The sequence below is a fragment of the Oxyura jamaicensis genome, chromosome 1, assembly GCF_011077185.1.
Source record: "Oxyura jamaicensis isolate SHBP4307 breed ruddy duck chromosome 1, BPBGC_Ojam_1.0, whole genome shotgun sequence".
Classification (NCBI taxonomy): Eukaryota; Metazoa; Chordata; class Aves; order Anseriformes; family Anatidae; genus Oxyura; species Oxyura jamaicensis.
The window spans coordinates 187,756,000-187,768,113 of record NC_048893.1 but is presented as its reverse complement, the minus strand read 5'-3'; the positions used below and the strand labels follow the sequence as shown (position 1 = coordinate 187,768,113).

At 37.7% G+C, this 12,114-nt stretch overlaps 1 protein-coding gene across 1 annotated transcript in view; it reads left to right on the top strand.

Annotated features, from left to right (window-relative positions):
• DDX10 (DEAD-box helicase 10) overlaps window positions 1–12,114 on the top strand; it is a 189,094-nt gene that overhangs the window by 6,072 nt on the left and 170,908 nt on the right. The window contains exons 2-9 of the mRNA XM_035327036.1: window positions 2,391–2,451; window positions 2,663–2,793; window positions 4,484–4,642; window positions 5,075–5,195; window positions 6,288–6,477; window positions 8,693–8,819; window positions 10,040–10,202; window positions 11,768–11,852. Coding sequence (XP_035182927.1) covers window positions 2,391–2,451; window positions 2,663–2,793; window positions 4,484–4,642; window positions 5,075–5,195; window positions 6,288–6,477; window positions 8,693–8,819; window positions 10,040–10,202; window positions 11,768–11,852 — 1,037 coding nt within the window. The remainder of the gene's footprint in view (window positions 1–2,390; window positions 2,452–2,662; window positions 2,794–4,483; window positions 4,643–5,074; window positions 5,196–6,287; window positions 6,478–8,692; window positions 8,820–10,039; window positions 10,203–11,767; window positions 11,853–12,114) is intronic.

Below are 12,114 nucleotides of genomic sequence, written 5' to 3'. Positions count from 1 at the left end.
TGTGCTGTCTTACTGCTATTGATTTTTAACTTTGCTAGCAGAAGCTGTCTGCATCTTTTGATGATATCCTATTGACTAGAGAAGACTTGAAAGAACTACATTTTTCTTAAGATCTGTACTTGACACCTCAACATTTTTGTAAATCATTCAGCCAACTTGTGGAATCAAACGCCTCCTCTTGGTGTGAGTGTATAGAATTAACACCTCTCAGGTGTGCTCTAGAGGTGGACGTATACAGAGAAGTAAATTAGTAGGTGTCAGGACACTGAGCTACTTCTTTAGTATGTTTTGTACCCTGAAGGACAGCTGAAGAAAATCAAGTGCACCAAGTGTTAGAGATTGCTGAACCTGGTGAGCTTCAGGACCCAGGGGGGTTCTCCTGTCCCAGTCAGGCAGGTGTAAGGCTGGGGCAGTGCTGGGTCCTGAGGTGCCTCCTGCAGTGAGGGTGAGCGTGTATTCCTGTGGGTGAGTGTGTGCACACCTGGTCAGCCACCGATGAACACAGAAGGCAGTGCTTCTGTCAGCACCCTTGTAAGAGACACATGAATACACTCAGTACCCACACACACGTGAAAAACATGGAGAGCAGGTAATGTTCTTCTCCTGCTGGTCAGGACTAACATTTATTTGTGAAATATATATGCACACATAGAAAATGGGTTGTAGCTGCTCAGCCTGTCCAAGATCTGGCCTCAGCCCCTGGTTTCCCCGGGTGCTGGCACCCGGACCCTCAGGCCTCTGAAGTTTGTGGTCCTGCTCCAGCTGTGGCACTTGTCTCTCTTGCTGCTGCTGACTGCTCTGGCTTGACATCTGCTGGTGGTCTCTTGTGTGGGCTCAGAACAGAGCATGTACCCATACAGGGAATGGTTAGAAGGAAAGTAAGAGTAATTACTGGTAAATAATAATTATTCCGTAACAGTATGTAGTTAGTCTCTAGGAGAGGCTGTGGTAATCAGGTGCAGGGCTCAGTCAGACAAGCATACTGACCAGCCCCTTTATCTCTAGTTCCCTTTATTTCCTTACACTTGTTCTTCCCCAGTCCACCTTGATCCCTCCCTTTCTTTGTCTTTGATCCTTCCCCTAAACAGCCTATAATGTCATTGACATTCCTACAGTGGACTTGAAAACACGTCATAAGAGGTTGTACAAAGTTCTTTTTTATATGAAAAACCCAAACCTTAATGTTACTGCTGTATAGTCAAAATGGAAAAATGTGGTTGAACTTAATGGATTCCTGTCAGCCTGATTCTCCAGCCTGTCCAGGTCCCTCTGGATGGCAGCAAGCCCCTCTGGTGTGTCAGACGCTCCTCCCAGCTTTGTCTCATCTGTGAAGTTGCTGAGGGCGTGCTCTGTCCCCTCGGCCAGATCATTAATGAAGATATTAAACAGGACTGGACCTGGTATTGCCTCCTGGGGTACTCCACTAGCTGATGGCCTCCAAGGAGGCTTTGCACTTGGCTGTTCAGCCAGTTTTCAGTCTGCTGCACTGTCTGTTCATCCAGCTCATATTGCAGCTTCTCTGTGAGAAGACAGTATTGAATGTCTTTCTGAAGTTTGCTCTCCCCTCATCTACCAGACCAATCATTTCACACACAAGGTCAGCATGACTTCCCATTTCTGAATCCATGCTGGGAGCACCAGGTATGCCACAGCAGTATAGAGATGAAAAATTTCGTAAAGCCATCATTATGGCATCATTCACAACAGATTTAAGCCTTTTTTAATAAGAAAACTTCTTTGTTTGGCCTAGAGTTGTGTGTTTTTTCCACCTAAATGAAATTAATTTGTCATTTGTATATACTGTTAGAAAGTTGAACTTTAAAGAACTTAAATAAGGATCATACTAAAACAAAATTAATATAATAGTGTAAACATTTTTATGAACAATGTGAAAAATGTTCTTAGAATCACTAAGGGATTTTTGTGATGCAAGTGTACGAGCTGTTTGAGTTAAGGGGAGAAACATAGTAAATATGAATTCCTTTTGCTTTAGGTTTGTCTTGCTTGCAGTTTAGACAGAGATGACTTGTCAGTAAGAGTTATATGGGGGGCGGAGGGGGCAGGAGGGCAGTGGTGGGTGTTGTCTTGGTGCCATCAGCTGTCAGTGGTACTGTGCTGTTGGCCAGGTACAGTCCAGGCTGGAAACATTTACCTGGGATGTCTGATCTCATAAAACTGCTGGAAGAGACTTGATCTTCTCTTTTGCGGAGATACAGGAGCTCCTGGGGTTCCTTTTTATGGCATGTGACTGTCATTATTCCACTTGCTGTAGCCTGCAAAAACAAATTACTCCTCTGGATTTTTCCTAGGAAAATTAACAGTGACTTAAAGCTTATTTAATTTCTCTGTTACTTCTGATTTTAGCACTGATTAAGCTTAATTTGTTTCAGATAAATGCAGATGAAATTCAGAGATTTTCAGATTTTCCATTGTCAAAGAAAACTCTAAAAGGTGAGTATAAATAAAGTTTAATTTGGAAAGTAATTACATGAGAAGTGAACGTATTATTTATTTGCATATAAATAATCTTTTGTCTTAAACTAAGTTTTACATGAATGTTGCTATATGGAGTGTTTTCTAAATGGAAAAAATACAGCCCTGGGCAAAGAAAAATAAAGAAATATGTATTTTTCCTTTTCCCTTCCCACACGTCAAATACTAGGACTGCAGGAAGCTCAGTACCGCATGGTAACTGAGATACAGAGGCAAACCATAGGCTTGGCTTTACAAGGTAAAGACGTGCTTGGAGCTGCAAAGACTGGATCAGGCAAAACCTTGGCTTTTATTGTCCCGGTAAGTAATTTACATCATTTGCCCTTAAGCCTGGGAAGTTACCTGGGGAGTAGGGGATGATAAGCAGTTTAGGTTAATAGATCCTGAGAGAAAGGGTGTAATTCAAGTGGTCTAGATGTTCCTAGAAAGCCAAGACAGTCTCATTTAAATAAGCTGCTTGAAGTTCTGGAAGAAGTATATTATTGTCCCTAGGAGTATTCTGGTGCTTAGAAATCTCATTTTGATCCTTACATCAGTAGGCCCTCTGTGATTTAGGAAGTACTTTGTTTTTCTCTCATGAATGTGTGAAAATCTTGTTGTCTGATTCTTTTAAAATTTGAAAGCTAAATCTGTGGAATAGAAACCATAGAAATTTCAGCATTCTTCTTTTTTAGATGTGTGATTTTGAAATTAAAAGAATGAAATAATATGAATGTTCGGACCTTTTGTAGCTAACCGAAGCCTAGAGGTAATAGGCTTCCTTTTCTTGGTTGTCTTGATTGTCTGTTTTGAACACCTTAGAAATTGCTTCCAGGTACAAGCAGGAAAAGAGGATGAAAACTCCAATTGTGAATAATACATTTGACTGTTTTCCTCTAAACATCATGCTCTATATTTAATTGCTTTAGATTGAAAATATAATTGAGAATCTTATTCGTTCAATGTGCACATATAAATAGATACAAACTCCATCATGTTATGATTGGATAAAGGGAAAAAGAAATGTAATTTTGATTATGGAGGTTTTTTTTTTTTTTGTTTGTTTCAACATTACCTGTGTTTTTGCAAATATAAGTTAGATTGGAGCCTTTTCTGTCAGTAACTGTGGTAACAGTCATATGCGTTTTGAATACCCACTCTAGTTGAGAAGATTTATGCTTCATGCTGATTATTTTTGTTAGTAAAGACTAGGAAAAAATGTAGGTGGTAGGTGTCTTTGAAAGATAGTCTTGTGGATTTGAGAAATGAAACACAAGTGAGATTGCAGAATTAGTTTATCTAGGAGCAGAAGTGCTGTTTTTTTATTTTTTAACAAACCTTATTTTAAAACAGTTTTAGGGAAAACAAGTGATAAGGGAGCTGGTCAGATGAAGAGTGAAATATTAAAGGCTGTTCAGCACTCTCTTATTTTTTTTTTTTTCCAAAAATGCCTCAGTTATTTATACCTATGAAGTCTTTGTATTAATACTAGCCAAGACTGTATTTTTGCAGTATAAATTCATAAGAGGAGGAGTAATCCTGGCGATGTATGATAAGGTTAGGTGGAATGCTCCTACATAGCATGTGTGTATGCTACTCCTGAGGGTCTCAAATCAAAGTTGCACTAATTGACTTGTTTCTAGTTGGTCAATCTTCCTTTAAATTCCTTTAAAACCAGGGAAATTTCTTGTCTGTTTGTACGTCTGATTTCCATTTTTGTATAAATTACTAAGACTTAATTTCCAGAATGAAGCAGAGGAAGATTAGTTGTCCAGTAAAATGTTTATGGTTTACTACCCATTATTGCTTGTTGTAGATCGGTCCTGGGGAACTTTGCTTCAACAAGTATCAGTAACATCAGTTAGAATTCGTACGTAATCAAACCTTGTGAAATGTGTGCTCATCTTTCGTCATTATTTGAATTAGTATTACGTCATCTTTTCTATTACACTTTTTGTTATGTATTTTCCTTCTGAGATTTATATAATGAAAATATGGTAACTTTTTTCAGGCTTTGGAACTCCTATATCGTCTTCAGTGGACATCCGCAGATGGATTGGGAGTTTTGATAATATCGCCTACCCGGGAACTGGCATTTCAAACTTTTAAGGTTCTCCGTAAAGTGGGAAAGAATCACGACTTCTCAGCTGGCCTAATTATTGGAGGAAAGGTGTGTCCTCTGCTGGAGCCTGCTGTATGGGAGCATAGATGAGTGCTGTAATAAGTACTAGTTTAGGAAGGAAACCCTGAAAGGGGAAAGTCAGAGAAGATATTAACTAATGGGAACCCCTCAGCAACCCACTCATTCTTCCGTCTGTGTACTCTGTGTCTTTTAAAGCTTTTGCATATTTACCATCTTTCCAGGTGATGTGACTGGATGGAACTTACTACCAACCCTTCCTGTCCTGTTAAAGTAGATTGCTCTGAAATATATTTGCTCAAGCCACAAGTGTGAGCGTGCTGATAAGACGTGGTATATGTGTAGAAAGAGGAAAGGGTTGATTCTTTCAAAAAGCTATCAATAGGTTAAGGAGGGCTGAGATCTCTAGCATCAGGCTTCTAGTGTGAACAACTAGAGCTCAGCTGGTTTAACTTATTTCAGGATCTGAAAGAAGAGTCTGAGAGAATCCACCACATAAATATGCTGATTTGCACTCCAGGACGGCTTCTACAGCACATGGATGAAACTTCCTATTTCTATGCATCTGATCTGCAAATGTTGAGTAAGTTCTTAAGTACTTGAAAGTACTTAGAAATAATTTTTAGTAGTTTGTAACTGTGGAGCACTTCCTTTGTTAAAAAGTTTGACTATCCTAGTGTGTAGATGAAAGGGCATTTAAGTTTGCATATGGACAAATTAAAATAGAAAACAACAAAACCCCTTTCTTGTGTCTACTTTCTCACAAAGCAATTACTGAGTGTGCCTTCTTTAAGATGATAAAGGCAAATAGGTGAGTTAAGTAAGGAACCAAAAACCACAAGTGGTATGCCGTATTATCCTTTAGGTATGTATTTGCTAAAAGCTGGCCTTTTCTGCCTATAGCTCTCTTGTTTTTCCTGATATGATAATTAACTGTATGGAATATTCATTACAGTGTATGTATTTCATGCCAGCTCTAGAAGACATTTCTTTTTGAATTTTAAGCCATATTACTTCTCTGTTCATTGCTTCTTTATATCCTTCCAACCTGAATACAAATCTCAGTTTAATGGAAGGGTTTGCCTTCCTCTAAGAACTGTGCATAATTTTTAGCATAGCTTGAGGAACTTAGAAGCAATTAACAAGCTAATGAAGCTGATAAAGTGCAAAATTAAGCTTTCTATGCTGAGTACAATTCATGGCAGTTAGACAAGAATTGCATTAAATATATGCCCTTTTCTTAAGGTTTTGTCTCTGTGCTACTCTGTTCATTCCCTATGTTTGAATGGCAAATTGAGCTTAGGCACTTAGAGTCTGTTTTGCTCTGTCAAGAGTAGTACAGCACTGTTTTATATTCCATGCTTTTGTTTCTGCAGCAGGACAGGGAGTTTGTAATTTTCAGTCTGTCTGTGAATTGCTGAACAAATTACTTGAAATGCGGATCTTCCGATGGTTCAGCACGTGAAATGGAGGGCTAGAGTGTGTCTGAGAGAATCCATATGGGAAATGCTATGACTTTATTGCAGTTTTTAAAAACGTTTTTGGAATACAAGTATATATAAACCAAATCCTGACATATATGGTAATTAATCTCTGCAGTGTAAGTAGGCATGGATTTAAAGTCTTTAATAGAGTAAAGCTAAAACTAGTTTTTCTCAAATCTTTTTCAATTCAGTTCTTGATGAAGCTGACAGAATTCTAGATATGGGGTTTGCTGATACAATGAATGCAATCATAGAAAATCTGCCTAAGAAACGCCAGACCTTGCTTTTTTCTGCAACACAAACAAAATCAGTGAAGGATCTTGCGCGGCTGAGTCTGAAAGATCCCGAATATGTTTGGGTTCATGAGAAAGCCAAATTCAGGTATGTTGGGATATTTTGGGGGGGGGGAATGGAGGAGGAGGAACAGGGGGTGGTTAAACAGATGGTGATCATACTTAACTGCTTATCTGACTGTCAGTTTCCTGAATCAGAAGTTGTGTCTTTTTCCTTCTGTCAGTGTCGGATCCTGTTGTGTGCTATCTTGAAAACAAGGAATTTCTAGGGAAGATGGTACTAGTTCTGATTGTTTCATTACAGGAAACTGAACCAGTACTTTGCTTGTGGCTCCTCAGGCAGTTTCGCTGGCTGGAAGTTTTTTTCTTTGGAAATAAGCTCCAGAGTGGGCTGCAGTCTGGATGGAGTAGTGTCCTGGACATGGCAGGAGTCACTTCTGAATTACTGCATTTTGTTATTTGGCTTCCTTTCCTTCTGTGTGTGCATGCTTACTGTGCAGGACCAGCAGATTTATTGCACAAATACGGTTCATCCATGTGTTGTTGATGAATCTGGCATTTCAAGAAAATGCTCCTGTACAGGGAATGTGCAGAATGACAGTCTTGTTTGTGTACGTGATATTAGGTGTGCAGAGGAAAGCATTTGGCGTTTGTCTGTGTTGCAGCAAGACTTGTGGCTTCCAGATATGCTGGGTTTATGGTGCACGTTCAGGATTCCAGCCCTGTGCACATGAAGTAAATCTGTCATGCTGTACAGTTTGGATCAGAATGGGAGACCCATCCCAGACGTGATGAATGTGGTCTGCCCAGCGTAAAATATTTAATTTGTCATTAAATGACAAAACATGCATGTTGTTTTCCGGCACATAGATTTTGAAAGAAAAAAAAAAAGTGAAGAATGCAATTTTAAATTTGCATTTCTGGAGACCGTCAGATATCTCAGTGCCAACTGGGTTATAAACATGTATGACTTTCTCCTGTTCTATGGAGCATGTAAATATTTCCATATGTAAATGAAGGTGGAGGAAGGTGAAGCACACCGATAAAAATGTCTCACCCAAGAACAAATGAGAAATCATCAGCAAAACAAACAGCAGAATGAGGTTGAATCCTGAGGCAGTGTTTTAACTATTTGGCTAGATTTTGTTTATTGTGCTGTAAATGTCTTTGAAAGTACTATTTTATTTATTTACTTTTTTAAATTGGTATCCTAAATAAATATGATTCCTAGAAAAAAAAATGTGACTATTTCTTCAGAAAAGCATGTATGAGCTCGTTATGTGGGCTTCAGTTTGAGGACTGTTTCACAAATCTTTTTTTTTTTAAAGTACTTTTGAGTTTTTGATGTGTTGGGGGAAGTAGAGTCAGGTAATAAATTGATTAAAAAAAAAAAAAGGAATGTTTTCATTTATTTTAGACTTTACATCCTTAATATACAGCATACTGTTGTGTTATGGAAACAGTGGCCTCTGAAAGACTTACAAGGCAAAAAGTACTGTGGCATAATTCAAACTGAATAGCAGAATAAAATCTGGAGCAGTGTCTTGTAATTTCATCCTCTAAGTGGCACCTCTGATTAAATAAAATGATTTTAAATACCCTTGGTATTCTTGGGTGAAGCAGAGGGACTGTGAGAAGAACATTTAGATGTATTTCAAGGGCAATAATGCCAAATAATGATTTTTAAATTTTATTTTATTTTTTTTTTAATTTTACAAATAATGGCAAGGTGAGTTAAGATGACAATTCAGAGCTTTACAAAGTCACTTTGCATGTCAGGGTGTAATCAGTGAAAATACATGAATGCTTTTTTTGTGTGCATGATTAGACTGTGCTTTGACATTGCCTTAAGCACAAATGATGCTTTAATAGCACAAATAGACAAAAATTGCATTTTAAGTCAAGGCAATTTGAATGTCGCTGCTTAGATGTGGAAAGAGTTGGGCTCACTGCTAGTAAAGGAGTCTAAGGTAAATGAAATTAAGTCATGTCAAAAGTTGCCCCCTGCCTTTCCTCTTCCCCCTGACATTTAGTACAAAAACTGATTCATCTTTCAACATTCAACAGTAGCTTTCTAGTGGAGCTGCTAAGACTTGTACCTCAAAGTGGGAGAAATTTCCGGACTGATTTTTCCCCCCCTTTTCATGGATATTTGTCAGACACTCGATTAAAAAGAATGGACAGGCATCTCTGTAGATAGTATATATTCATATTTTGTATTTTCCCTTCCTTTTTTTTTTTGTCATTTTAATGTCATGGGAACTATGGTACCTAATTCTTTATTTCTTTTTTTTTTTTGTAAGTACCCCAGCAACTCTGGATCAGAACTATGTTGTTTGTGAGCTTCAACAAAAAATAAACATGTTATACTCTTTCCTGAGAAGTCACTTGAAAAAGAAGACCATTGTGTTTTTTGCAAGCTGTAAAGAGGTATGTCTATCCTTTTTTTTTTTTTTTTCCTCCCCTCTGTAGCACGTTAAAACTGTATTAAAACTAAGACCTAAGACATTCATGTTGGTGTGAAGGTACCAGAGGTGAGACATTCTGGGCCAGTTGGCAATAGGAAATTGTGGAGGAGCTAAACATTGCCTATGCTTACAGGTGTGTCATGCAGGCAGGGCCTGGCTGTCAGCAAGCTCAGGGCAGGAAGGTCCTGGAGACCTCAGGCTATTCAGTGACTTCTGTGCTCTGCTGTTTTTTAAAAAACAAATAAAGGAATAATCCCCTAAAAGTTGTCTCACTAAGGGCTATCAATTGCAGTTTTGTTGGTGAGGCAGTTCGCTGTGTTGCAGAATATTTAATAGTCGTACCTGCTTTCTTTAAAAACTTTTAAAAATGGCTGTATAAGAAATTATAACTGTGAAATTGTGCAGCGAAGGATTTTCCTTATGGTTATATAGGAAGTAATCCTTCAGTTATCTACTGGCCTAGTACTGTTCTGTTTAAATTACGTGTTTGTATGGCATAAGTATTTATTCTTATAACTTCTGCATGTATCAAATATTTAACTGTGTATTTTCAACATACAATTATGTGGTAAATATTAGAGTTCACTCACTCTTGCACAAGGTTACAGTATTTTTGTTCTGCAGTTGGCTACTGAAGATGGTGAGGTTGTGGGCTTATTTGTACACAAGTCCTCTGAGCTGCAGCTGTTACTGCCATATACACAGTTTCTGTAATTATTCTTAATAATTATTAGATACGTCTACTATAAGCTACATCATGGTACTGTATATGATAGTAAACAGACCGTATAGAAGAAGCTGTTGAAGCTTGAAATAGGCTATGTAGACTGCTTGGAGTGCAAGCAGAAGACATTGTACTTCTCCAGCGTTGTCTAAAGGCAGTGCTTGTGATAGAGTTCTGATACTTTGGTCCGTTGTGTACAGCTTAACTAGTCATGTCCTAAATCATTCGTGCTGGTTTCTATTAGGCATATCAAAAGGCATACTAGGCTTTTGTGTCTGTTCATTTCCTCTTATAGTACGTGGGTGCATGATAAAGTCTCAGAAATCCATGTCAGATGTTTGATGTGAAAAAAATATATTTCACTTAAAGTGCTAAGTCTGTTGTGATTTACTGGATGTGATTTTTACTGTTCAATGTTAAATCTTTTTTTTTTTTTTTTTTCCTGACCTGTTCGATAGGTCCAGTATTTATTCAGAGTGTTCTGTAAGCTTCAACCTGGTCTTCCTGTACTGGCACTGCATGGCAAACAGCAACAGTTCAAGAGAATGGAAGTCTACACTTGTTTTGTTCGGAAGAAGGCAGCAGTACTTTTTGCTACAGATATTGCAGCTCGTGGCCTGGGTATGTACCCACAAAAGCTGAAATTATTCACAAATTATTTAGGATTTAATCCTATTGAGACTTTTTTCAATGACAGTATGCTCTGAAGACCAACCTTATCTGTAAGAAATGAACCTGTAGGTTGCGTAAGAGCTCATTAAGGTATTTCAGAAGAGATGCTTCGTAATTAGTTCTGTTGTTTCTTTACTGGAGAGGCCAACTTCACTTTTGCTGTTTGTTTTTGTTCCAAAAAGACCTAAATTGTTACTGTCTTGTAACGTTTAATACTAAAATAGTCAATGAAAGTTATCTTTTTTTTTTTTCCCAGTCTGTAGACAATCTAGTTTTCCCAGCCATTTTACTTGACAAATAACCAGAATGAGAGAAAATGGAAATAGTGATGTATTGGTTTACTACATGCCTTAAAGCAAGATGTCAGCAGCTTTAAATATTTCCGATATTCCTGTATCCTGTGGGTTATTCCAAAAGATATGGAAAACAACTGACCTGCCAGTATGTGGAGATGAAAACCTGAAGAACTTTTACTGTTTGAATTATGAATAGCACTATAAGCACTCTATTCTTAGAGGCAGAATATTAGATAAAAAGCACAAATATTTTATAGGATCTGTTTTGGCTTGTGTTTCTTTCCATTGGTCATTACTTGCTAAATTATGATTTCATTCTTTATATTTTCTGTAGATACTTCAAACTTTTTTTTTGTGTTTTGAAAATTTTAGTTATGACAAGACCTGTTTTAGGAATGTGCTCATTCTTCTTTTAGATAGCAAACTTTCATTGTCTAAAATGCAAGGTTTTGTCAGTATGTTGTAAGAGGAAGGTGCTCAGAAAATGGAAAAGAAGTGCAAATGGCTTATCATACCTTCTGTTCTGCAGATGTCTCACTAGTGAGGAACTAATGTAGTTGTGTTTAGGTTGAGAGTGTAGGTATACCCATGCAGTATGGCATAACTAGACTTGCCAGGAGGTAATACTAACTTGCTACAATGCAAAGCATGTTGCTGCTGGTGGATAAAGGGCAGCAGTTGGAAAGTGCTCATAAATACTGTAATTCACATTGAATGTTGACTTCTTTGGCAGGCTTGGTCAATCCCTCCCTGTCATTGAGAGGGTGTGTGACATTTCTGTACGTGGATAGCTGAAGTAGTGCTGTCTTACCACAGCTAACTTCAAACCCCAACTGTGTAGAATACTGAAACTCTAGGTCAGAAATGGGTCAGATCTTGTTATTTAATTATTAAATGTAGTGGTGTTTTGTTATTTGTGTAAGACAAAGCATGTCTGTTCTTAGCAGTTGTGAAATTAAGTTCCATTCAGTGTGCTGTCATAATTTAGAGAACGAAGACACCATTAATTTTAGCTTTCTTTGATGAAGAGGATGGCTGTTTATGATATCTTAATACATGCAATTTTATTTTTATTTCGGAGGTTACACTCGAGGTCTATAAATTGTCATAAATGATGGTTCTTACAGAAATTAATGCTCCAAAATAATATGTTGCTCTTGATTAGGAGATCTGGGAGTCCACTGAGCTTAAATTTCGATGTTTTCTTTCTTTATGCAGATTTTCCAGCAGTAAACTGGGTCATTCAATTCGATTGTCCGGAGGATGCAAACACGTATATCCACAGAGTGGGAAGAACAGCCAGGTTCATATTCACTTCTCATTAATATTTTACTGTTTAAAATTATGTAGCTATCAGGAGAGATAATTGGCTGCACACTCACTTGAAAAAATCAAGGCACAAGATAGAAAGAAAAGAAGGGCTGTTATCACCAAAAGACAGTTGTGATTATTTGTGTAATGGTTTGACTTAATCTTTTCATAGTGAGCATCAGAGACTCCTTACAGCTGAGAGAAAAGAACATGTCTAATTGTTTAGTCTGATCAGGGCAGATTAATAGTGAGTA